This window comes from Eulemur rufifrons, chromosome 21, assembly GCF_041146395.1.
Source record: "Eulemur rufifrons isolate Redbay chromosome 21, OSU_ERuf_1, whole genome shotgun sequence".
Taxonomy (NCBI): domain Eukaryota; kingdom Metazoa; phylum Chordata; class Mammalia; order Primates; family Lemuridae; genus Eulemur; species Eulemur rufifrons.
This window is the reverse complement of record NC_091003.1, coordinates 22,261,219-22,287,172: the sequence shown is the minus strand read 5'-3', so window position 1 is coordinate 22,287,172 and position 25,954 is coordinate 22,261,219. Positions and strand designations below refer to the sequence as shown.

At 56.5% G+C, this 25,954-nt stretch overlaps 3 protein-coding genes across 3 annotated transcripts in view; all 3 read left to right on the top strand.

The window, feature by feature from the left end:
• The window catches only part of LOC138401845 (immunoglobulin lambda-1 light chain-like), a 33,493-nt gene extending 7,539 nt beyond the window's left edge, over window positions 1–25,954 (top strand). The window contains exons 3-4 of the mRNA XM_069497455.1: window positions 24,110–24,149; window positions 25,532–25,954. Coding sequence (XP_069353556.1) covers window positions 24,110–24,149; window positions 25,532–25,851 — 360 coding nt within the window. The 3' untranslated portion in view covers window positions 25,852–25,954. The remainder of the gene's footprint in view (window positions 1–24,109; window positions 24,150–25,531) is intronic.
• LOC138401843 (immunoglobulin lambda-1 light chain-like) lies at window positions 770–20,364 on the top strand. The gene is made up of 4 exons (XM_069497454.1): window positions 770–827; window positions 1,104–1,398; window positions 18,562–18,596; window positions 19,953–20,364. Exons 1-4 carry the CDS (start codon window positions 782–784, stop codon window positions 20,270–20,272), a joined length of 696 nt encoding a protein of 231 aa, XP_069353555.1. The 5' UTR covers window positions 770–781; the 3' UTR covers window positions 20,273–20,364.
• Window positions 7,026–14,680, top strand: LOC138401846 (immunoglobulin lambda-like polypeptide 5). Its single transcript, XM_069497456.1, has 4 exons — window positions 7,026–7,231; window positions 8,315–8,354; window positions 12,703–12,805; window positions 14,248–14,680. Exons 1-4 carry the CDS (start codon window positions 7,026–7,028, stop codon window positions 14,565–14,567), a joined length of 669 nt encoding a protein of 222 aa, XP_069353557.1. The 3' UTR covers window positions 14,568–14,680.

The following is a 25,954-nucleotide window of genomic DNA, read 5'->3' as shown; positions in this document are numbered from 1 at the left end:
GATGCAGGGAGAGTCAGTGACCACCTGAGACCTAGAGGGAATCGTGTCCCCTTTTTCTGGAGTATCATCCTTGACACTGACACGCAAATTCTGTCCCTGCAAGATCTGGCTCTTGCACAATCCCCCTCTTACCCTAATACGAGTCCAAGCACTGCGTTTACCAGAACACCATGGCGTGGGTGCTCAAAGTCTGTCACTGTCAGACATGTCTCAAGCATGGTATCTGTAACGTGCCTGAATACACACTGGGGAAACTGAGGCACAGCACCTGTGATCTGCACAGGAAGCTCAAAGGCAGAATGCACAGTAACTACATAGCTCTTTAAAACTCCATTTGCACTTGGCAAAGAATGTAACTCAAGCTCAACTACTCAGAGATTCTGACCTGAGGAAGACCCTGCAGCTGTTAAGCCTCATGGTGTCCCCTGTGGAAGAGGTTCCACAAATGCAGACAGACTCACCTCTGAGCTCAGCGTGGCCAGGACAGCCCAGGAGTGAGGCCAGGAAACAGCCAGGGGTGGAGATGTCAGCTGAGACTTGGGGACAAGCAGGGGAAGGAGAATCTCTGGGACAGGAGGTGGCTCTGCAGGGGCCGCCCCTCCCCTCCCTGGGTCCCCTGGGGCTGAGCCCTAATCTGGAAACCACAGAGCTCCTCAGGCAGCAGCCCCTGGCCAGGGCTGATTTGCATCAGGGCAGGTCTCTCCAGCAAGGGGATAAGACAGGCCTGGGAGGCACCTGCCCAGCCTGGGCCTCGGGAAGCAGCATCGGGGGCGCCTCCGCCATGGCCTGGACCCCTCTCCTCCTCGGCCTCCTCGCTCACTGCACAGGTGCTGCCCAGGGTCCCCGACCCACCCAGCCGCAGGGCTCGGGGACAAGCCTGGCCCTGACTCTGAGCTCAGCAGGGCCCTGGCTGTGGTGGGCAGGAGGCTCTGACCCTGCTGCAGAGGGAGGGGCTGGTGGGGCCGAGACCCCCACACTGTGCTCGCTGGTGCCCTGAGGGCCCTTTCATCCTTGACCTTCTTTCTGGGACAGGCAGGGAAAGGTGTCCTTGGTGTGCGCCCCACAGTCTCAAGCCGTTTTTCTCCTCATTTCTCTCCTTGCAGGCTCTGTGGCCTCCTATGAGCTGACCCAGCCACCATCAGTGTCGGTGTCCCCAGGACAGACGGCCAGGATCACCTGTGGGGGAAACAACATTGGGGGTAAAAGTGTGTACTGGTACCAGCAGAAGCCCGGCCAGGCCCCTGTGCTGATCATATATCGTGACAGCAACCGGCCGTCGGGGATCCCTGAGCGATTCTCTGGCTCCAACTCAGGGAACACGGCCACCCTGACCATCAGCGGGACCCAGGCCGGGGACGAGGCTGACTATTACTGTCAGGTGTGGGACGGCAGTAGTGATCATGGCACAGTGACACAGGCAGATGGGGAAGTGAGACACAAACCTGCCCACCCAGCCTGGCTCCCCCGGCCTCGCCCTCCCTCCTGCCCCGCTGAGCAGGACTCGGCCTTCCATGCGGAGAGGACTTTCTATTCCCGCGCTGCCCTCACACTCCTGGGAGATGGGAGCAAGGTCCTGCCCTCCCCAGGCTCAGCTTGTCCACTGTAAACAGGGCAGGTCACTTTAATGCTCAACTACCAGCTGCCAAAGACCACAGAAACCCTGCTATACAGGCAATGCCCAGTCCGTTAGCATTAAGGGACAATGACCCTTAGACAGAGTGATTTTAGTGTCTGAGAAGAGGCAGGGTAGCAGAAGAGGTTTATAAGGCGATCTGAACTTGAGTGGTTTTAGGCAGGTCTTACGAGGTGGGAACTTGCTAGAATTGGGTCACCTCTGACATCACAGCACAGGTCGGCGGACACAGGGAGGGGAAGGTCTCGAATCGAGTCTTGATTACTAAATCTGGATTCGGGCAATGAACGATGTGCCCAGCTGAGAGCCGTCTGCCCCCTGGCGCCAAGCGTCTACCTGGTTTGTGGGGATTCGCTGCAGCGATGAGCGAGAGACACTGCCTGTTGTTTACAGCCCATCCTCCTGGCACGACTGTCCCAGAAATAAGAGTTAAGTTGTCACAGCTGCCTCGGTGCCCTGCACCAACATTCACTGCAGGCTGAAAAGTGAGTGACAAGGGAAGAGAGTGGACTTTATCAAGTCCCTAGACACAAACAACTCCACGTGCAGGGTGACAGGTGTAGGGTCGTGTGGCCCAGTCCTGTGGGAGCTCGTTCCCCCTTTGATGGAAATGACCACGTGGGGGTCCCCCAAGGGAGGAGTTGTATGTGTCTAGGAATTCAATTTGGGGCCTTGGGGTCAGTACCAGGGATCAGTGACGTCACTGTGAGTTAATGCCCTGTGATCCCTTTTGCTGGGGTTGGGGCGGGCGTGGCGGAGGGCAGAGCTGGGGGTCACCTGCGGTGTGAGTGAGTTCAACCCTGGGGGTCTTGCCAAGCTGGGGGCCCCTGGGTATAGAGGGACCTGGTGTTGAATCCTGGTCCATTAATTCATTTGGCCCAGAAATATTCACGGAGGACCCACCGTGTGCCCAGTGCCACGCCAGGTGACCAGGGATGCGGTGTTGGACGGGACAGACTGCCGCTTCCCCGCTACAGGCTGTGTGTTGGATGCATAGCGTTTATGTGCGTTTTTCTAGAGGGCGTTTTCTCAGAGTTCCAGGCAGAAGCAGGACGAGGGTGAGGTGAGTAAGGCACTCACCTTGAACGCCAAATATAAAGGAGCATCCAAAACCTTAGAGATCCAGATAAATAATATTTAATGCAATATTTTTAAAAACCAAAATTAATGCCCCAAAAAGCTACAATGAACAAAATATCAGGATCTGACTCCCCTCGATGGCTTCCTTCCCCACCCCCACCCGGGTCCTGGCCATGGTCCCAGGGTGCGGTGGGTGCCGGCGAGGATGCCCAACCCGAGTCTGGCCCCTGCGTCCCCTCCTGCCCCTGCCACGGGGGCCCTCCCCGGTCTCAGCCTCCCCCTCTGAGGAGCTCCAGTCCCTCTGGCTCAGGCCTCTCCACTGCTGGTCTCTGCTGCTCCCTGCTGGACTCTCGCCTTAGGGCTGCACCCCCGCCAGCTTGGGGGACAGTTTGAGGTTAAAAACTGAGATTTCCCAAAACCCCACCCTCCCGTCCTGGGCTGGCTCCACCCCATGTCCGAAAGGGCTGGTCCTCCCAGGTCTCTGGCTGGCACTGGTAAGTCCCAGGACACAGTCTTTACACCAAGGTGCTGTGTGTCTCAGGCAAGAAACTCTCCCTCTCTGAACCTCTGTTTCCTCCTCAGTAGGAGCTAGCAGATCCCTGCCAGATCAGTGAGTCTGTGACACCTACGGAGGGAGCAGGAACCTCTCCCCATTTCCCGGAGGAGAGCCGGGGTGGGGGCTGCAACCCCAAGATCACCAAAGGAGCTGGGGTTTTGTGGGGACCTGGGGACCCCTTGGAGGGAGCTCAGGAGATGCAGAGCCTGCTCCTGACTGTGAGGTCTCTGAGAGATTCAGAACGTTTGTCATCTGCCATCCTGTGCCTCGCACCCTCCCCCTGGGCCCCAACAGTGAGAAGCTCAGGATGAGATAAGAAAGACCAGGCGGCTTGAGTTGGGGGAAGGTGGGGAGCGGGGAGCTGGGGGCCCCTGGGCCTGGGAGAGGGGAGTCCTTGGTGGCCGGTGGTCGCAGGTGGAGTCTCTGGGGCAGGGGACCGACCAGCAGGAGGCTGGGGTGCGGGGAGCCCTTGGACATGGGAACAGGACAGAAGGGAGAGCATCACGCCCCTCTGCTCCAGGAGAGAAGGACCAAGGCCGGACCCAGGGGGCTCTGCCAAGGTGCCAGGGACCCTGAGCAGGGGGGTCCACTGAGTGGGACAGCTGGACCTAGACTTCTCTGCCTGGGTCTGAATCCATCCCTTGCACATCTCAGAACAGGAAGGGGTGAGGGCGGGCCTGCGTGGCCAGAGCTGCAGCTGCACCATCTGGGGAGGCCCAGCCCAGCCCTCGAGGGTCCCCAGGGTCCAGCCCAATCCGGATTTCTGACTGTGGCCAGCATAGGAGGATGTGGTCTGCGGTGGCGACGTCTGCCCAGAGACCATGGCATGTGCAGGGGCGGGGATTGGGGAGCAGCTGGGGATGCTATGTTTAGGGACAGCCCCTTCTTCTCCCCGAGACCTGGGGCTGTCCCTGGGGGGAACCACAGCTTCTGGCTCCTGAACAGTGGGTGAGCGTCACACCCACAGGGCGGGTCTGGGAGGGGGCAGCATCAGCCTGTACCCCCAGGCCAGACCCTGTCCAAGCCCCCAAGGTGCAAGGAGCCCAAGGTCAGAGGCAGGAGTGGACCAAGTCCCCCGGTGAGAGAGAAGCTGGACTGGATCAGGGGCCTCCCAGGGCCTTCCCCTGTACCCTGCATGACATCTGTTAGGGCATCCACACCCCGTTACTGTTCAGTGCCTTGCGCATCTCCAAGATCAGGAATGTGTGGGGTTTATTTGTATAATCCGGCCCTCAGCACCAGACCTGGCCTTCAGAAGTTGCCCAGGAAATGTTTGTGGAGTAGAAGGAGCCAGCCTGGAGATCCTTGAATGTGGATCGGATGAGCTGAGTCAAACCACTAAATCCCGATTGCCATCCTCAACATCACGTCCTCGCTCATTCGTCTCTTTCTTCCTCCTCCTTCTCCTCGGTGGCATCATTAGCAAGAACTGTGAACGGTCTGAGACTTTACCCTACTCGCAAGCTCAGGAGTAAGCCTGCCATGGTTTCAAGGATACTGGCAGGAGACACAAGGCTCCCGGCTCAGAGACAAAGGACAGTTCATCATTCACAGCAACTGCCACTGCCCACGTATCAGCAGTGTCTTGCACCAGTTCCACGAGGCAATGCAAAGAGGACAAGGTGGCATCTGCACACCTGAGCGTGGGGACCCCAAATCTTTTATACTGGACAATAAGCATGCCTGCCCTGTGCGCCAATGGGAGACACTGCCTGTACTTTCCAAGGTTGTTCACTATACAGACATCCGAGAAAAGAGAGTCCGGAAGAAAGGCAACCGGTGCCTTTGCTGGAGAGACCCGAGGTCCACAGCAGACTGCTGTCTCCCAGCAACTGCAGTCTGCATCGAGGAAACAAAGGCCCAGGCTGTTTGTCTGTCACCACATCCCATGAAAATAGCGAGACTGATTGTCACCAAAGGTAGCCGGAAAGTTAAGAAGTATCTGAGTCAAAATTTGAGCCAAGCGACCCTCAAAGGGGCATCCCAGGAAATTCACTTTGGTGGGAGCTGGGAGGCGCCTTTTAGAGTCGCAGAAAACCCCTTGAGGGCTGCAGATCTGAACTTGAGAGATGTATTTCAGATTTTGTGGCAGAAAAAGCAACAGGGAATCAAGAGGACAGATCCCCACTGCAGTTCTGTACCGTGGCAGAGCAGGGCACCTTGTCATCGGGATACAGGGTCCTGAGGATCTCCTCAGATAATTGCACACTGGGCCACCAGGGCCACCAGGAAGAGTGGGAGCTGCGGGAGGTAACAGAGCCCCAAGGACACCAGGGGCAAATGAGGCAGAAGAAAGCTCTGTTTACCAAATTCAGTTCTTGTTTAATTGAGCAGCTACTGTGTGCTTAGCTCTGAGCTTTGGGTTTTCCCCGTGCACAGAGCAGTGTGTTACCGCCTGGACGTGGAGGGCTGTGTCATCATCAACAAAGCACACCCCGGTGTTGTGCAATGGCCAGGCCTCCGAGTCCAACTCTAGCCCTGCCGCCTCTTGGCCGGGTGGCATCAGGAAAGCCAGGAATCTGCCTGCACATCAGTTCGTCATCTCCACAAGGGCGGGGAGCAGGCGGTGGAGAATCTCAGCTCCCAGCGTTAGGGCTTGGGCAGCACTCAGCCAGCGCCACACTGCGCCATTGTCATTACATTATGTATTGTATTCCTGGGCTTCAGAACAGACCCAGCCCAAAGCACCTGCCCAGCCATCTCCTCCTCCACCACCACCGAACAGAACTCAAGCCTGGGCTCCCTCCGGAGCCAGGCACAAGGCTTCCAGGTGCACAGAGGACTGGACATGCCGGGGACTGGCTCACTCCTACATTCCAGCTCACCCTGCACCGTACTCCAGGATCGACCTTGGACCCTGCATTCAGCTTCTCTAGACTTTCTTTTTCTCACCTGTAAGACAGGCACTCTTGCCCCAAGGACACCCCAAGAGTTGTTCTGAACCCCAAAGTAAGAGAAGGGCAAAAGGGAGTCGGAATTTGTTCAACACCCACTAGGTGCTTCGCAGACACGTGGTTTCATCAATCCTCGTAACCTCCCTGCTGCAGCAAAACTCTGTCCCCATTTTACAGATAAAGAAACTGAGGCCCAGAGGTAATGTAGGTCTAAATGGACTCCACATGCATGATTTCACCACTACTCCTTGCCTGAAGGATATAGAATCACTCCCTGCAGGGCCCTTGCCTGACTCAGGAGAGGGCCAGAGAGGAGCTGGCCAGGCTTGGCCAACCCAGCCAAGGAAGGGACAGTCCTGTGTGGCCAGAGTGTGGCCTGCAGGGTCCTGCCTGGGGAACCGATCAGAAGAGAAGCCACAGCCCCAGCCCTGAGCTCAAGCCCTTGGGGACTCCTGTTCCGCTGGGCAGCTCTCCATGGCCCCTGCCTCCCCAGGGAGCTGCTCACAGACCCAGGGTGCCCTTGGGGAACTGGGGAGGAGGGCGGGTCAGCTGTGCCCCGCCCAGGGCCTGAGGGGCGGAGCTAGCCTGGTGGCTGTGGTAGGTGTCAGTTGAGCCCTGGATCCTGACCACAGCAGGGCAGTTGGTAAATGTCCCTCTGGGAGAGACCCCCAGGGCCAACAGCCATAGACCCTGGAAGGGGCCAGACTGGGCTCAGGAACCAGAGCCAGTCCAGGGGGAGGACAGGGCCACATGGACTGGGGCACATTGGGACGGTTGCTGACAGAGAGAGGGACAAGGGTGTCCCACTCCAGGGAGCCCACACCACAAGTCGGGCCACAGGTGCCTTTGACCCTGAGGGCGGATGAGGCTCGGGAACGGGCAGGTGGGCCGTGAGGGCCCTGGGGCACTGGGTCCTGGCCCCAGGCTGCGCTGGCCTCTGCTGCTGCTGGGCTTGGCCCTGGACACCCACGGCTTCCTGTCCTCGACGGAGGCACCTCGGAGCTGGGCCCCGGGCCCTGGAGTCTGGGCAGGAAGCAGCCGGTCCAGCATGCAGAGCGCGTGGAGCAGGTAAGGGACAAGAGACTCGGGGGGATGCGGGGTCCTGTGGCCAGAGCCGGGAATGGGCGACCCATGGGGAGACCAGCCGGGGGGTGAGAAGGCAGGTTAACCCCAGAGGGGGCCTGGGCGACACTGGCTTTAAAGGGTTGATATTTTGTCCATCATGGATTTATTTGTTCAAATTCATTTTTATTTTTAATATCATATTAAAATACTATTTATCTTGATTCCTGAATTTTCTGCCCCCTCCAAATTCCACACCAAGGCTGGCACCTCACTCTCCTCCCCCTAGTCCTCTGGGTAGGGCAGAAGTGGAGGCAGGATGTCCTCGTCCTCGCAGCTGGTGACCACTGTCCACACAGGGTGCCCAGGCCTCCCTCTGCCCCTCCCCCCCTGGGGATGAGCCCCCTCCGCCCCCGACCCTCGCCCGGCAGGGGCCACTCCCCGGAGCACCAGGCCGTGGGCTCCAGCTGATGTTGTAGGGGGCCTTCCCTGGAGTCTGCAGGTCCCCAGACCCTTAGCCAAGGACGCTTAGTCAGAGTGGCCTCCTGGGACTGTCCCCTCTGGAGCCCGAGCCCACCCAGGGTGCAGGTGCCTCCAAGGGAAAGGCCCGAGGGAGGCTCTGTGGGGGCCACGGTGTGGCCCACCTCACTGTGTGACCTCAGGGCTCTCTTCTCTGTGCGTGGTGGGAAGTCCCCAGACAAAGCACCAAGCATCTGGGTCCATCTATGACAACCGGTGACAGCAGCCCATCATCACAGGCTCGCTTCACACCCATCAGGTACTAATCGTTTTAGAGGCAGAACCTTCCTCTCAGTGGCCCCAGAAGCCATTGTCTGCTGTTATCCTCATTTTACAGACAGGGATAAAGGGTCAGAGAGGTGAGGCCACCTGCCCGAGGTCACACAGCACATGGTCATAGACAGTCCAAGAACTGTAAAAGAATGCTCTGACCGCATCAGCAGGTTCTGCGTTTTATAAACAAACGGTCCAAGAGAGGGGGTGGTCTGCAGGGCGCAGGGCGCAGGGCTTGGCTTGGTCTCCCCAAGGCGTCCACTCTGGGACTCGGTCACCTGCGGTTGCTGAGGCCAGGCTGGGCTTGCAGAGCTGGGGGCCTGAACCAAGGCGGACTGTCCAGTCGTGGGGACAGACCCGCGGCCCGTTTTAGGAGCGACAAAGGAGGCGGCGTTCCTCCCTGTGCGGGTGGGATGCCCAGCTGGTCTTGTAGATCTCGGGGTGCTGGCCGGTGTCGGGCGCCCACAAAGGTGGTGGCATGTGGAGCAGGCGCGGAGGCTGGCGGAGTGGGGGTGGGGGATGCTGGCTTTTATTCACAATCGGTCGGGGGAGTCCTGGGAGAACTGAGTAAGGGACCCTCAGAACTGGATTCGTGTTTTGGAAAAATTGGCTCACTTGGCTGCGTTCGGGCTGGGGAGTTGGGGAGCCTGCGCCCTGGGGTGGCGAGGACGCGCCGGCAGCGCCACCAGGGGCCAAGATCCCGGTGACACAGGCGGGCGAGTGGAGGTGAAGAGACGGTGCCCGAGGCTGAGCGGGGAGGAAGGGGCGCTCTCTCGGGGGCTGTCTATAGGCCTTTAAAATGTACAACCATTTTAGTAATGGGCAGCGAGCCACAGAAGAAAGTGTATTTATCTAAATTGTGTAATTCCACTTCTAGGAATTTATCCCGGTGGGGGCATGGGGGAGGCTATAATCAGAGCTGTAACCAAAGGCTGACAAATGATGGTCAGCTCATCATTATCAAGGACGGGAGAAAACTGGAACCAACGCGGAAACAGGGTGTGAGGAATCAGAGTCCTCACTGCACATCTGTCCTCAGGAACCTCACACAGACCATCAGAATTCTGTTTCCCAAGCATCTCTAAAATACGGAAAAGCCCATTTTTATAAGGATAAGATGCTAATAAACAGAATGCTTCCAACTGGGTTTTTAAAGTACATGTGCATTTTCAAAATGCTGTCCAAAAACACAGAAAAATTTCAATGGTGTGTCTCTGGCTGGTGGGACTTCACCTGATTTTAATTTTAGCTTTATCATTGTAACTTCATAATTTTTCTGCTTTTATAAAAATGTTCACAAGGAGAGATGTTTCATTTTTATCTTCCATAATAATTTTTAACGTAAGAGTAACATGTACTTTTTGTAAAAAAAAATAAAAAATAAGCACCGAAGTATATAAAGTAAAAAGTGATTCCTCTTACCACTTTGGGGGAAGACTCTTCCCCTGCAATTTATTCCCCAGAGCTGGCCATGGTGTATATATTTCCAGACCTTTCCTATGTGCATACGTCCCTGAAAACACACACACTCGCGCGCACAACACACACACACAGAGTTGGTGCTGGGATTTTATTTTTCAAAAATAGAGGCACATTCTACATATTACCAGCTTTTTAAACAATCTCTCACTGACATTTTCTGTATCAGTTCATATGGGTACACCACGTTCTGATACTAGCTTTATAAGAAAATTTGGATGAACCAGGATTTATTTAATCATGAACCTATTAATGGATAGTTATATTGTTTCCATGAAAAAAATATATATAAATTCCAAGCGATGCTGCAGTGGAAATCCCTGTGTTTGTGCGCATGTGTGTGTGTAAAAAGTGCACTTATGTATCTCTACTGGATAGATGCCTAAAAGTGGAATTACTGGGTGAGAGAATGTGCTTTTGAAATGTTGTTGTTGGTGCCCAATTATGGTTCCAAAAGCCTGTGCTCACTCGCTACGGTGAATGACAGCGTCCTCTCGTATCCTTGCCAATTATGGGATGTTGCTGATCTGTCTTTATTTTGCCCATCTGAGGAGCAAAAAATAGAATGTGTTTATTGTTTTATTGTCTATTTGATCATTGGTGAAATTTATTACTTTTCATATTTTTATTGACTGATTTTTTTTCTGTTTTGTGAATTGCCTGGTCATCGTGTTGCCTGCTTTTCCATTCAGTTGCTTGTATCTTCTTATATTATGCACCTATAGCTACTCTGAATATATTTGGGATGTTAACCCCTTGTTTAGTATATACGCTGTAAATATTGTCCCCTGGTCTGTTTTAGGAGTCTTTTGATTTTGGAGTCTTTCACACTAAAGCTGTTGTTAATTTTTACGCGCCGGATTGGTTTAACCTTTTCTTTATGGTTTCTGTGATCCCTGCCATGTGTAGGAAGATCCTCTTTGTTTCGGTATCATAAAATCATTGTTCTATTTAATTCTGGTACTTTCATTGGTTTGGTGTTCTGTTGGTTTTTCCTTTTTTTTTTTTTTACTTCCTCTGGAATTTATTTTTGTGTACATGAAAATGGAACCTTATTTCCCACATGGAAAGCCAATCGTCGTACATGTATTGAACACCAATGTACCTTTTGTCAAATACGAAATTACTGATTTATTTCACATTCTCTCTGTGGTTCTCTGGATCTATTGATCTATTCCTGCATCTGCCCTGTTTTAATTATTTGAGCTTGATGGTATGTTTTGATATCTGGTAGGGAAAGAACCCATCATTGGGTTCTGAAACCCATCATTGGGTATCACTGTTCCTGAAAATATTCATATCTATTCACCGTCGTGCCTACTGTTGGACTTCAGAATCAGTTTCCTAATTTGCAAAAATTATTCTTTTGGTGTTGTGTCTATAATTTCATGGCGTATGTGATTAATTTGAGTAGAACTGATATTTTTACGATGCTCAGCATTTTTGTCCAGGACCGTGATGTTCCCTCACTTTTCTATTATGTCCATTAGTCAAGTGGTTTTATATTTTATTCATGCAAATATTGCACATTTTATGTTGCTTATTCCTAAGGTGTTTTATCCCTAAGGTTTTTTAAATGTAATTTTATTGAAGTTGTAAATTTTCCCCCAATTTCATATTCTAAATACTTATTGCTTAGGTAGCGGGCAAACCTATTGACTTTTGTATGTTGCTCTCGTATCCAGCCACTGTAACTTTCGTTATTAGTTCTAATAGTTCATCAGCTGATTATCCTCAGTGGTGGTTGTCTTGTTTTTGTTTTTGCTTTCGTCCACTATCACATCATTTGCAAAGGACAATTTTCTCTTTTTTTCCTAATACTTATGCCTCCTTTTTTTCCCTTTAACTCATTTCATGGGCTAGAATCTGTAGAATATATTAAATAAAAGTAAAAGTGGGCAACCTTGCCTTGTTACTGACTCTTAAATATTTTGTCTTTAAGTACGAAGGTTGCTGTAAGGTTGGGGAGATGTCTTTATCAAGTTGAGGAAGTTTCCTTCAATACCTTAATAAAAGACCGGACGTTTGCTTTCTTTAACTCAGAAACAAGTGTTGAATTTGTTACTATTAGATTCTTTTATGAAAATCTTATGTGCATGTGTTAAATACAACTTGTTGCTAAGGTGAAAAATCGCTGGCCCCATTGCAATGGGTATCTTCCAATGTAAAGAAATTATCTTGGGAGACAAAATTAGATTTGGCAAAACTTGAGGATTCTTGCCATCCCAAACTCTTAGAGTGTGACTTGGGTGTTTCTTCCTTTGCTCTCAAGTACTTTAATGGTATCTTGTGTTGTGGTAGGATGTCCAGGGCACGGAGGGGAAAGCATTCTGGGATGACTCCCGGCCTCTGGCCTGAAGAGCAATTGCTGAAATGAAAACTGTGGCAGGGAGCAAGTTTGCAGGGAGATGAGGAGTTGAGCTGGGGACTGTTGAGTGGGAGGAGCCTGTGGGGCCGTCCAGCAGAGGTGGGTTGAGGAGGCAGAGTGTGTGTGAATCTGGAAGCAAGAACCAGAGAGGGGGACCCTGCCAAGTGTCAACATGCAAAACTGTGCCTGGCACAGATGGGTGTTTGGCAGTCATTGTTGGATGGATGGACAGGTTGATGGATGGGTGGATGGATGGATGGCAGATGGACAGACAGATAGTTGAATAAATAAAAAGATGGATGGACAAATGGATGGATGGATGGATGGGAACAGTGGTCTGAGAAATCAGAGAAGGCGTCACAAACAAGCTGGGACTGATCGTGTCTCTCTGGATAGAAACGAAGGCAGAGGAGTTTCCAAGAGGGGGAGCCTCGAGTCAGGAATGACCCGGTGTCCTCGTCCGGGAAGGAAGCCAGCCGGGGCCTGCTGGACCTCAGGGACGTGTGGGAGAGGAGGACTCAGAGGCCCTGACAGGGAGGCCAGGAGAGGTGGCGCAGGTCTGAGCCGGCTCAGCGCTCCCTCGGCCACACACGCAGCTGCCCGAGAGGACACGTCCCCGGGGATTTGCTGAGCACCTACCGCGCCCAGCGTTGCCATCTGCACTGACAGCCTCAAAGGGGGACACTCACTGGGGTGACTCCAAGGCTGAGAGCAGCACCTGCCTCCAACAGGGGACAGGCACGGGGACTCCCCCGGGGGCTGGTCACACACCTCCCCTGGGCCTTGTCACAGCCCCGCCCTGTGCCCCTCACACCCAGCAGGTTCCTGTGTGGCCCAGCCCCCGGGGGGGACGGGCGCCAGGTGCTGGCCCCGCGGGTTTTGGTCTGAGCCTCAGTCACTGTGGTATGTCTTCGGCGGCGGGACCCAGCTCACCGTCCTAGGTAAGTGGCCCTCACAACCGTTCCCAACCTGTCTCTCCCTCTGCTGTCTCCGGAAAGTCCGTTTTCTCTCTCCGGGGGCTCCTTCCCCTCTGCCGTCCTCAGCCTTAAGGACATCAGTGGGCTCGGGGGAGGCGGGTTGGTCTCAGGGTAGCCAGCAGGAAGGGCCCCAACAGCAGCAGCCGCCACCCCCAGGTTCCAGCAGTTGCCCACTGGGTTGGCCAGGGAGGGGCTCCTTCCCCGCTCCCGGCGCAGATGCCCGAGTGGGGCAGAGGCCAGTTCTGACGAGGGCCACTGCGGCAGTGTTAGAGACAGTCCCCGAGACCCCGGGGTCTGGGCTGGGGGCTGGATGCCCATCCAGGCTGAAGGAGCCACCAGGGTCCAGGGACACGAGTACAGGGGGTCACGCTGGGGGAGACACGTGGAGGATGCAGAAAGGGCTCCAGATCTGGGCTGCAGCTCTCTGGCCTCTGCTGGGCCATGAGGACGGGGGGACACAGAGAGACGGGTCAGCCTGGGCGAGGTGACCAGACTCCAGCCCTCCCAGCATGGGCAGCAGAAAGGAGTGGCTCCCTCGGGGCAGAGGCTCGTCTGTCCCCGGAGCCCTTCACCCCTGGGCCTGGAGTCTCACCTGCCCACGGTCACTCTCCTGCCTTCCTCAAAGGGCACCTTAGACTCAGGAGGTGACAGAAGGGGGGTGAGTGGGGGTACAGAGAATCCCATGGCTGCCAGCAAAGCCAGGAGTCACCGAGGTGCTGAGGGGTCTTGTGGCAGCCGTGCCCTGGGGTCTGGGGAGCGGCCCGGAGAGCACAGCCGGGGTGAAGGGTCCTGTGGTCAGGCTGGTGGGGACGGGGAGACGACGGAGCCTCAGAAGGGCCCCGGGCTGGCCTGGCGGAGCCCACTCCCCCGGGACAGCTGAGTGGGCCGGGCTGGGCCAGAGCCTGGTGCCCGAGGGGACAGGAGGCTCCAGGCCGCACCGGGCACTGGGCTCAGTCTCGGAGCTTCCCCACACAGAGCCAGGCCTGTCCTGCGGGCTGGGCAGGGACCCCCTAGATCACAGAAGAGGCTCCGGGCACTGGAAGGATCCAGTGGGGGGTCCTGGGTCCGGGGCTGAGGGATCCGGAAGTCGGGGCCAGATTCCAAACTCAGACCCAGAGACTGGGAGGAGGGAGCACAGCCTGCCCCAGAACATGGGGAAACTGAGGCTGCAGGGGGGGTGGCTGGTCAGGTCACCTGAGAGCGATGACCTGGCTTCTAGCAGGGTGCAGGGCTGTCTGCTCTCCAGGGGGCTCCAGTAGGAAGAGGCGACACACAAAAGAAGGAGGGTCCTGGGTGCACCAGACGGCCACAGCGTGAACGGTCACAGAGACTTCAGATGGCGGGTAGGGGGGACAAACACCCAGACTCTCCCTCAGCTTCTGACACCCCTTCCTCTGTCCGCACAGGTGGGCCCAAGTCCGCCCCCTCGGTCAGTCTGTTCCCACCCTCCTCTGAGGAGCTCCAAGCCAACAAGGCCACACTGGTGTGTCTGATCAGCGACTTCTACCCGGGCGCCGTCACCGTGGCCTGGAAGGCAGACGGCAGCCCCGTCACCCAGGGCGTGGAGACCACCCAGGCCTCGAAACAGAGCAACAACAAGTACGCGGCCAGCAGCTACCTGAGCCTGTCGGCCGACCAGTGGAAAGCTCGCAACAAGTACAGCTGCCAGGTCACGCACGAAGGCAGCACCGTGGAGAAGTCAGTGTCCCCTGCGGAGTGTGCTTAGGCCCCGGCCCCACCCCACCCTCGGGGGCCTGGAGCTGCAGGGGCCCAGGGAAGGGGTGTCCCCTCCCTCCCAGCTCATCCCAGCCCCTCCCCCTGCACCCAATAAACCCTCAATAAATATCCTCGTTTTCAATCAGAAATCCTGCTCCATCTCTTTATTTCCTCTCATTTAATTTGACACTTCTCCCACATTCTCAACACGGTCTTGGGAGAATCCTGGCACCCAGTGGTAAAGGAGCCCAGGGGAGAGGCTCTCAGTCTGCCTGGGGCCTCACCCCAGCAGGGCCTTGCTCAGCCAGACAGCCCTCTCCACACTCTCCTCTGTCCCCTTCAGCCAGCAGGCCGGCACCCGCTCAGACCAGAAGGTTCTCACAGCCATTCTTTGTCCTCAATAAAGACCTAATCGTGGATCCGCCGCATCTCCAATGTGCCCCGTCTGTGTCTGTTTGTTTCTGTGGGGTGAAGGGTCACAGCGCAGGAGCAGGTGTAGATCTTGATGAGGTCCCACCTGCCTGTGGTCCCACACCCCTCCGTAAGCCACCAGGGACCCGGGTGAGCTCTGCGCGCTGCTGCGAGCCTTGATCCACAGCAGGAGGGCTGTTCCTGCACAGTGGATCCCGGGAAGGGAGAAGGACCCTGGGAAAGGAACAGGGGCATCCCTGGGAGAGGAGTCAGGTGAAATCCAGAGGGACCCAAGAGCCCAGCTGTGGGCTAGATGCAGAGACAACAGGGAAAGACACCCTGACTCAAGGCCACCGTCCCAGCAGGAAAGAAGCTGGAATTCCCTGTTTACCACTGGGAACCAGTCAGAGGAGTCTTTAACTCATGAATGGTCCGTAGTAATGCAGTCACCACAAAGTCATTAAAAGGTTTGGGAAATGCACACACGGGTGCATTTCTCAGATTGCTCGATCTATATTGGCTTTATAAACCCACTGACAGGTCCTGCTGCAGTGAAACAATTTCATAGGATGGAACCCAGGTTTCCCAAAGCATGTTCAGCTCCTGTACACATGGAGAAGACACATGCTAAGCTGAAAGTGCCCCGAACTCCATCAATCCGCTTTGGAGACATGGTGTGAGCTTGATGCATATGAGGGGGAGGTGTCTGTGTGGGGTGGGCTGGGTGTGGGGCCATGGCCGGGCTCAAGGTCACCACGAGCTTGGAGCTGGAATCTCGGTCCTGGGAACCTGGACCACTAAAGTCAGGCTCACAAAGACTCACTTTATGGTTGGTTTCTGCATGGAGCCTGGGGACACTGAGCCTGCATCTGAGCAGGACATGGTGACATTGGCCAAATGAGAAAAGGCACCGACCCCACCGTAGCGTGGACAACCACTGCTTGCCTAAGTGGCTCAGTCGGAGTGGAACTGGGGAGTAGTGGTGCCGAGTCACACCAGGTCGGGGCACAGTAGTGGGGCTGAGAGCAGAGTCAACGTCAGGTTCCACGGGGACCCAGCACCCCACACCCTCCGGCCCTCCCCCCCCCCACTGCCTCCCTCCCTCACTGGGGCTCTGCCTCCCCCACCACACGTGCACCTGTTGTCCGATGTCAGCGACACACTCGCCCCAGGAACCCTGACTGCAGGCGATGTGGAGGTTCCCGCCATCTCTGTAGGTCCTCGGTGCCCTGGGGGCCCTCAGCCACCCTGTCTCTGCCTTTGGCACATCAGGGAACACATCTGAGTGACTAAACGGGCCAAGCACAGACTCCGTAGGGACAGAATTGGCCCTGCTTCTCCGGACAATCAGTGGACGCCCATTCCGTACTCGGGCCGGGGCCTTTTCTCATGCGTGGGATCTTGTCACTCCCGACAGGTCTAAAGTCACAGCAGGGCAGCGAAGGTGGTCCTCTTGCTGCTCCTTCATGGCCACCCCTGCCCCATAGCCCAGGCTGCGGGTTAGAATTAGGCTGAAGGGTTCTCCCGTCCAGCATCTGCCTGAGCCCATTTCATACACGTGAAAACTGATGCTCCGGAGGGCCAGACCCGTAGCCCAGCTAGGCACATGGCCAGAGGCCACCCTGTCCCCCTTGCTGCCCCAACATCAGCCTCGTTTCATTGGGCTACAAGTCTATGTTGTGGAGAATCTGGAAACAAAATCAAGGAGAGGAAGGAGCAATAAGGACCCCAACGTCCCATCACAGCACCATAGGGGGCAACTCACAGACACTCTGACCCCCACAGCAGAATGTCACCTGCCTCACTCCATATTTAAACCCATTCCACACATCCTGTCATTTCACCTGTAAATATTCCGTGTCTGTCCAGGAAACCTATGCACCTAAAAATAAACATAGTATTATCACCATAAAAAGAAAGTATCAGTAATTCTTTAATATCGAAAATCACTCCAGGTCTCATCAAATCCCTCGGGGATGCCATAGTGTATTTACTTCGTCGTGCACTGGTGCTGTTGTGATTTTCTGGGTTTTCCTTTGTTGCTGAGGCTTCAACAAGGTTTGAATCTGTGATGAGTGTGTGCTTCAGGCCTGGTGTAACCGGGGGAATCTCCCAGATCGCTCCAGTGTTCCCGGCAGGGCAGGAGCCGCAGGAGCCGAGAGCTGCTCCCGGGAGGTTCCCAGGGTCGGGACGCAGCCTTGGCCTCCCTGAGCTGGAGCCCAGCGCCCCTGTCTGCTTCCGCTCTCCCTGGAACGTGCTTCTGGCAGCCAGAGATCTCACGGGGTTCAGGCTGGACATTCGCAAACTCCTTTCCAAGAAGTTCGCTACTTCCAGCAATGACACCCATGTCGGCTGGTCACTCGTTTAGTGACATTAGCTGAGTCGAATGAGCAGGAATGAGGAGGGTCGATGTTTCAGGTCACGTCATTATCCTGAGAATTGCAGACTCTTCATGAAGGGAGGGTCTTTGAGGTGCACTTCAAACACCCAAGGGTGGGGTTCACGCTCTAGGACAGACACACTTTGCACAGAGATGAGCCAGGGCCCTGCAGTGTCATAGGTGAACCCTAGTGCTTGCTGTGGTGCTCAGCTGGAATTAAAGAGACAGGTACATAACTAGATGCACTGAATAAATATGTGAAATAGGTGTGTTGGAATCCACTATCATTATATTAATGTTCTAATGATGACATCTGGCCACATTGGTAATGACAAGGAGACTACAAATAATGGACATCCACCCAACTGAAGTGTCCTAGGGTGGGACCTGAGTCCACTTTCATGACCCCAGGGGACTGCCATGGCTCTTGCTTTCTGAGGTGACAATATATTCCATCTCCTCAAGTCCCTTTTGTGGGCCAAGCCTGGAATCAGCCACTGATCACACTTCCCTCTAGTGGGATGTGATGTTGGCCACCACACTCAGGACCCTCGCTCATTGGAATGAGGCAACAACAGCCACCACACACCTGACCCACTGACATCAGTCGAATTGAGGGGACACAGGGCATGCTCCCAGGTCAGCCTGGAGGCTGAGGCTGGCATTGCCCACGGGGACGAGCCAGGCCTCACTGGCCAGGCCCATGACAACCAGGACAACCCAGGGAAGGAGGGGCTGACACCCCTGCAGTCAGGGCTGGGGTCATGGGAAGGTTCCCGGGACACTGCTCTCCAAGGAAGCCTGCCCTTCCCTGGGGGGAGGAGGACACCATGTGTCACCCAGGGGTCTCACCGAGGGATCAGGGATGTGCTAAGTCTGCTGAGGATAGGCCACCTGTCCCCTTCCACAAAAATTCACTCCTTAGTGACACAAATGCCCTGCAATGAACTACTCATTCCTGTTCCTGGCAGATGGCCCCTGGGAAAACCCAATCCAACTTCCTTCGGGAATCCTGGTATCAGGGATTCTGCTGATCGTCACAGGATGTCAAATGTCCTGTTAGCTGTGGGGCTAAGGGTGGGGCCGTGTGGTCCCCCTGCTGAGCAGATGCCACCTGGGGCAGGGACTCACTTCCTCCAGCACAGCTGCAGCTGGGGGCTGGAGCTGGGGGTCTCAGGGAGGGGTTTTTGTACGAGCCTGTGTCACTGTGTTGGGTGTTCGGCGGCGGGACCAAGCTGACCGTCCTAGGTGAGTGCCTTCTTCCCCTCCCTTCCCAGCTCTTCTCAAGGATTCCGGCACTTTTCCGCTGTTTTTGCTGTTTATTCTGTATCTTGTCTCAGCCTGGGGTCAAGCTTTCAACCTGGACCCAGCTCTGGGGTCAGGACCTCCCCTCCCTGCTCAGACTCCTCAGTGCCTCCCCCTTCCCCTCTGACCCCAGAGCCAGCGTGCTGGACCTGGTGACCTGGTCAGGCTGAATTGTCTCTCTGTCTGTCTGCCTTTGTCCCTGTCTGTCTGTCACTCGGTCTGTCCAAGAAGCTTGGGTTGCTAGGAATTGTTCAATTCTGTCCTCTAGTGCTTGGACCCCTGTAAGACCTACTTTGTCTGTGGGGTCGATTGGGTCCCATAACATGGGGAAAAGGGAGCAAGAGACAGGTAGGGAGTGACCACCTGGGAGGCTTTAGAAGGACCGGGAACTCTCAGGGCTGAGGCCAGAGAACCACAGTTCTGAGACTCAGGGCCGGGTCCCCTGGGCTGTGGGACTCAGGGTCAAGGACAGGAAAGACATAGGAGGTGGGGGCTGCCAGGGCCTCAGGGCGGCCACAGCAGAGCTCTGAGCCAGCCTGGGACTCAGGGAAGCTCCGGGAGGGCGCAGGAGAGGAGGCTCTGGGTGCGGGGGGTCAGCCGAAGGTACTCACAGGGGAGGGTGTGAGGGAAGGTGGGTCCCTGGGGCTCCTTGGGACACAAGCCCTCCCACTCCGCAGTGACAGAGGACAGAGTCCGTAGCGTGAAACCTCTGCTGCTGTCACCAGGTGCCGAGGGGGTGACAGTGACACCAGAAAGTCAGTGGAGTAGGAGACACTCAGGGACAGCAGACAGGCTCCCTCTGTCCTCCCCAGCACCCGGGCTCTGACCCCAGAGAAAGGCCCAGGACACAGATCTGGGCACAACAGGCTGGAAGGGGAAAAGGCCCCAGAGTCCCTCAGAGAGAAGAGTCAGGGCACAATTGTCCCCTGCCCAGACCCCACAGGAGGGCCTAACCCTCACCTCATGTGCTCAGGGGACAGACAAGGCCTTGAAGGGCCCGTGAGGATGGCAGGAGGAGCCAGAGGCCACACAGGGGCAGCTGTCTGTGAGGGAGGCCAAGGCCCAGAGAGGGCTCAGGACAGGGGATGGGCAGGGACAGGCTCTGGGCCTCCCAGGACAGACAAGGGGTTTCTCAACGACCATGACCTACCCTCCTGTCACAGACCCTCGGACCCACAGCCCCTGCACAAGGTGCCCTGACCTGGGCTTGGTGGCCGCAGGCCCCTCCTCACACCCTGAGGTCAGGGGCTCCCCAGGTGGACACGGGACTCTGACCTCCGCCCCTCCCCCACCCCACAGGTGGGCCCAAGTCCGCCCCCTCGGTCAGTCTGTTCCCACCCTCCTCTGAGGAGCTCCAAGCCAACAAGGCCACACTGGTGTGTCTGATCAGCGACTTCTACCCGGGCGCCGTCACCGTGGCCTGGAAGGCAGACGGCAGCCCCGTCACCCAGGGCGTGGAGACCACCCAGGCCTCGAAACAGAGCAACAACAAGTACGCGGCCAGCAGCTACCTGAGCCTGTCGGCCGACCAGTGGAAAGCTCGCAACAAGTACAGCTGCCAGGTCACGCACGAAGGCAGCACCGTGGAGAAGTCAGTGTCCCCTGCAGAGTGTGCTTAGGCCCCCGCCCCCACCCCACCCTCGGGGGCCTGGAGCTGCAGGAGCCCAGGGGAGGGGTGTCCCCTCCCTCCCAGCTCATCCCAGCCCCTGCCCTAAACCTAATGAACCCTCAATAAATATCCTCGTTTTCAATCAGAAATCCTGATGTCTCTCTTTATTTCTCCTGTCATGCTTAATTCCTAGCCTCTCCCCGGGTTCTCAGTGGGGCTGGGGACATGCCAGCAGCCAGTGGGAACAGAGCCCAGTGGGAGAGGCTAAAGTTTCCCTGGGCACTGCCCAACAGCACCTTCCTCACCCACATTCCCCTCTGCACACCTCCCCTCTCTACCCTAGAGCCACCAACCTGGCACCAGCTCATCCGGGCAGGTCTCACCCCCTTCCCGCTTCTACTTCTCAGTGAAGACGTCCTCACGCACCATCCTGCATCGCTAGTGTTCCTTTGTGTCTGTCCATGTCACTGGGCTGAGGGGTCTCTGCTCAGAGCTAGGACAGTTCTGGGTGAGAGCCCATGTCCCTGTGGTCCCACCCTAACAGCCAAACTACCAGGACCCGGGTGAGCTCCCCGTGTCCTGGGAGCCGTGATCCAGAGCAGGAAGCTGTTCCTGGACAGAGGACCCTGGGACACAGTCCCTGACCTATCGGGAAGAGAGAGGGTCCCCGTGAGAGGGACAGCGGCAGTTTCTGACAGGACAATCAGAAGAAATGAAGGGGCTCCCAGGGGCACGGTTGGGGGCTAGAGGCAGACACAACAGGGAAAGAGACCCCGAGTCAAGGCAATAGTCTCAGCAGGAACAGAAGTTGAAATTCTCTGTTGCACTAGGGGGACCGTTCGGGAGAGTGTTTGCCATGGGGGGTGCACGGTTGTGCTGCCAGCAGGGGGTCATAGGAGGGTCTGGAAAATGACACGTACAGGTGCGTGTCTCATGCTTTCGCAATGCATGCTAGCTAAGTAAATGCACTGAAAAGTCCTGCTGTGTGAAATACTTTCACATGACGAAACCCAGCTTTCCCCAAATCATGTGGATCCCCTAGTCCACATATAGAAGACCCATACTACTCTGAAAGATCCCGTGCTCCATGGCTCCAGTTTGGGAACACGGAGTGAGGTTGATGCACATGAGGGGGCGGTGTCTGTGTGGGGTGCCATGAGCGCTGGGCCATGGTTGAGCTCAAGGTCACCACTGACATGGAGCTGGAATCTCCATGCTGGGGAATCTGCACCAGCAAAGTCACATCCGCAGTTACTTTATGTTTGGTTTGTGGATGGAGCCTGGGGACGCTGAGCCTACATCAGGGTGACGACATGGTAGCCTTGGGCAAATGAGAAAAGGCACCGACGCCAGCAGAGGGTGGGCATGGACTGCTTGTCCGGGAGGGTCACTCAGCGTGGAATTCGGGAATATTTGGAACAAGTGAACTAGGTCACTAGGCTGACGGCGACCCTAGGTGGGGGCTGACAGCTAAGTCAGGGTCAGGCTTCCACGCTGACTCAGCACCCCCAGATCCTTCCCCCACCGGACCCACAACCTCCCTCCCTCACTGGGGCTCAGCCTCCGCCTCCCCACGTGTACCTGCTACCTCATGTCAGAGACACACTCGCCCCAGGGGCCCTGACAGCAGGCGACGTGGCCTCCTGGATGTGGAGGTTCTGCCTGTCTCCGTGGGTCCACAGTGCCCCAGGGGCTTCCAGGACCCTGTGTCTCTCCCTCCTGCACAGCAGGGCGTTCAAACCCGCCTCCTCCACTGCTGCTGGGTGGCACAGACAGGCCAGGAACAGAATCTGCAAGGACACGGAGCTCTGGAGGAACAGCAGGGCTGAGAAAGGGCACCTCTTGGTCCTCATTCGGAGCCACCCCTGCCCCGATCCCAAACTCTCAGCTAGAAGGAGGCTTAAGGGTTCTGGAATCCACCGCACCTGTCTGAGCCCGTGTCACCGAGCATTAACCTGAGACACCCCAATGCCACAGCAGCAGTAGCCTTGCTGGGGGCAAAGCCAGGGACCACCCCATCCCCACCTGCTGCCCCAAGGCTGACCTCCGTGTACCATCTTACACGTTTATATCCCAGACAACTTTGAACCCAAAACGGAGGAGAGACCAGAATGACAATGACTTTCGCATTCCCATCACCCAGCCCTGAAATAGAAGCACATGCTGTCTCCTGCTGACCCAGCCCCGAAGGAAGATCACCTCCCTACTCAGCCTATAGAAGCTAATTCCAGGCATCTTATCTCTCCCCTGCAAATATTGCCTGTCTGTCCTAGAAAGATACAGACCTAAAACTAAATATGATATTAGCACACCTATACAGAAATTATCAGTAATTCCTTAAAATCAAAAAGTAACCCAGGTCTCATCAAATCCCTCGGGAATGCCATAGTGTATTTACTTGGTCGTGCAGGGGGGCCGTTGTGATTTTGTGGGTTTGCCTTTGTTATACGAGGCGTCAACAAGGTTTGAATCGGCCACAGGTGTATGTGTTTTGGGCCTGTGGTAACCTGGGAGAATCTTCCAGATTGCTCTAGTGTTTTCTGCCAAGGCTGGAGCCGCAGGAGCCGAGAGCTGCTCCCGGGAGGTTCCCAGGGTCCGGACGCAGCCTCGGCCTCCCTGAGGGGGAACCCAGCACCCCTGTCTGCTTCTGCTCTCCCTGCAAAATTCTTCTGGCAGCCAGAGACTTCATGGGGTTAAGGCTGGACATTCGCAAAACTGCTTCCCAAGGAGTCTGGAGCCTTCCAGCAAAGACACCCATGTCGGGTGGTCACTTGCTTGGTGACATTAGCTGAGTCAGATGAGCAGGAGTGAGGAGGGTCAATGTCGCAGTCCACGTCCCTCCGTGGGGGCTGCAGTGTGACCGTGACAGGAGGGCCCTGCCGCTGCAGGTCACCCACCCAGGGGTGCGTCTCATGCTCTTGGAAGGAGACACTTTGCGCGGAGACGAGCCAGGGCCCTGCAGCCTCCCGGGCTGAACAGCAAGGCTTACTGGTGGAGAACTCTAGAAAGAAGGAACAAATGTGTGAAATGCTTGTGTTTGAGTCCATCGTCATTATGTTTGATTGATGGTGACGTGTGGCCACATTGCTGATGACAAGGGGTCTGTCAATCCTGGACATGTGCCCACCTGGAGCCACACCATGCTGCACCTGGGTGTATGTTCATGGTCCCAGGGGACTTCCGAGACGTCTGGTCTCTGGGGTGACAGCTTGTTGCAACTCCTGATGTCCCCTTCTTGCCCCAGGCCTGGGATACGCCACAAGGGATGCTCCCAAGGTCACCCCGCGTGATTAGGCTCGCATTTCCCACAGGGACCAGGCAGTGCCTACGGGCCTGGCCCGTGACAACTAAACCAGCCAAGAGAGGGAAGGGCTGACACCCCCAGATTCAGGGCTGCATCCTAGGCAGGTTCCAAGGACACTGCGCTCCAGAAAAATCTGCCCTTCCCTGAGGGGAGGGGCACCTCCATGCGTCACCCCATGGTCTCAACGGGGGATCAATTGCGTCAACTCTACTGAGCAAAGAAACATACCCCCTTTGAGAAGAGTTGTCTCCTTGGTGACACAAACGCCCTCCAATCAACTCACTCTTGTTCCTGGCAGACGGTCTGTGGGAAAATCCAATCCTAGGTGCCGATGTCCTTAGGGAGTCTAGGTTTCAGGGATTCTGCTGCTGGTCACGGGATGCCATCTGCCCTCTTAGCTGTGGGGATGAGTGTGGGAGCCATGTGGTCCTCCTGCTTAGCAGATGCCACCTGGGGCAGGGACCCAGCTTCCTCCCTCACAGCTGCAGCTGGGGGCTGGGGGGGGCTCGCAGAAAGGGGTTTTTGTACCAGCCTGTGGCACAGTGTGCTGTGTTCGGCGGAGGGACCAAGCTGACCGTCCTAGGTGAGTCTCTTCTTCCCCCTCCTTCCCTGCTCTACCCCGGGTTTCAGGCAATTTTGTGCTTTTTTTGCTGTTTTTCCTGTGTCTTGTCTCAGTCTGGGGTAAAGCTTTCTCCCTGCACCCAGCTCTGGAATGAGGATCCCTCCCCGCCCTCTTAAAACTCCTGCATGCCTCAACCCTTGCCCTCTGACCCCTGAACCAGGGAACTAGAGGGGTAGCCCACTCTGACTCTACACTCTGTCTGAATAAGTGTCGGGGGGGTCTGTCTGTGACTCTGTCTATCCTATCTGTCTGTCCTTCCGTCTCTTTGAAGAACTGTTGGTTCCCTAGGACTTGTTCTGTCCTGTCCTCCCCAATCCAGGCCCCTGTCAGCCCTGCTTTGTCTCTGGGGTCACTTGGGAACCATCTCATGGGGAAGAGGAAACAGGACACAGGGAGGGGGTGACCACCTGGGAGACTTTAGAAGGATCCGGAACTCTCAGGGCTGAGGCTGGGGAACCACAGTTCTCAGGCTCAGGGCCGGGTCCCCTGGGCTGTGGGACTCAGGGTCAAGGCCAGGAAAGACATAGGAGGTGGGGGCTGCCAGGGCCTCAGGGCGGCCACGGCAGAGCTCTGAGCTGGCCTGGGACTCAGGGAAGCTCCGGGAGGGCGCAGGACAGGAGGCTCTGGGTGCGGGGGCTCAGGCGAAGGTCCTCACAGAGGAGGCCGTGAGGGAAGGTGGGTCCCTGGGGCTCCTGGGGACACAAGCCCTCCGGCTCCGCAGTCCCAAAGACAGAGGACAGAGCCCATAAGGTGAAACCTCTGCTACTGTCACCAGGTGCCGCGAAGGTGACTCCAGCAAAGTGTGTGGATTGAGAGACACTCAGGGACAGCAGACAGGCTCCCTCTGTCCTCCCCAGCACCCGGGCTCTGACCCCAGAGAAAGGCCCAGGACACAGATCTGGGCACAACAGGCTGGAAGGGGAAAAGGCCCAGAGTCCCTCAGAGAGAAGAGTCAGGGCACAATTGTCCCCTGCCCAGACCCCACAGGAGGGCCTAACCCTCACCTCATGTGCTCAGGGGACAGACAAGCCCCTGAAGGGCCCGTCAGGATGGCAGGAGGAGCCAGAGGCCACACAGGGTCAGCTGTCTGTGAGGGAGGCCAAGGCCCAGAGAGGGCTCAGGACAGGGGATGGGCAGGGACAGGCCCTGGGCCTCCCAGGACAGACAAGGGGTTTCTCAACGACCATGACCTACCCTCCTGTCACAGACCCTCAGACCCACAGCCCCTGCACAAGGTGCCCTGACCTGGGCTTGGTGGCCGCAGGCCCCTCCTCACACCCTTAGGTCAGGGGCTCCCCAGGTGGACACAGGACTCTGACCTCCGCCCCTCCCCCACCCCACAGGTGGGCCCAAGTCCGCCCCCTCGGTCAGTCTGTTCCCACCCTCCTCTGAGGAGCTCCAAGCCAACAAGGCCACACTGGTGTGTCTGATCAGCGACTTCTACCCGGGCGCCGTCACCGTGGCCTGGAAGGCAGACGGCAGCCCCGTCACCCAGGGCGTGGAGACCACCCAGGCCTCGAAACAGAGCAACAACAAGTACGCGGCCAGCAGCTACCTGAGCCTGTCGGCCGACCAGTGGAAAGCTCGCAACAAGTACAGCTGCCAGGTCACGCACGAAGGCAGCACCGTGGAGAAGTCAGTGTCCCCTGCAGAGTGTGCTTAGGCCCCGGCCCCCACCCCACCCTCGGGGGCCTGGAGCTGCAGGAGCCCAGGGGAGGGGTGTTCCCTCCCTCCCAGCTCATCCCAGCCCCTGCCCTAAGCCCCAT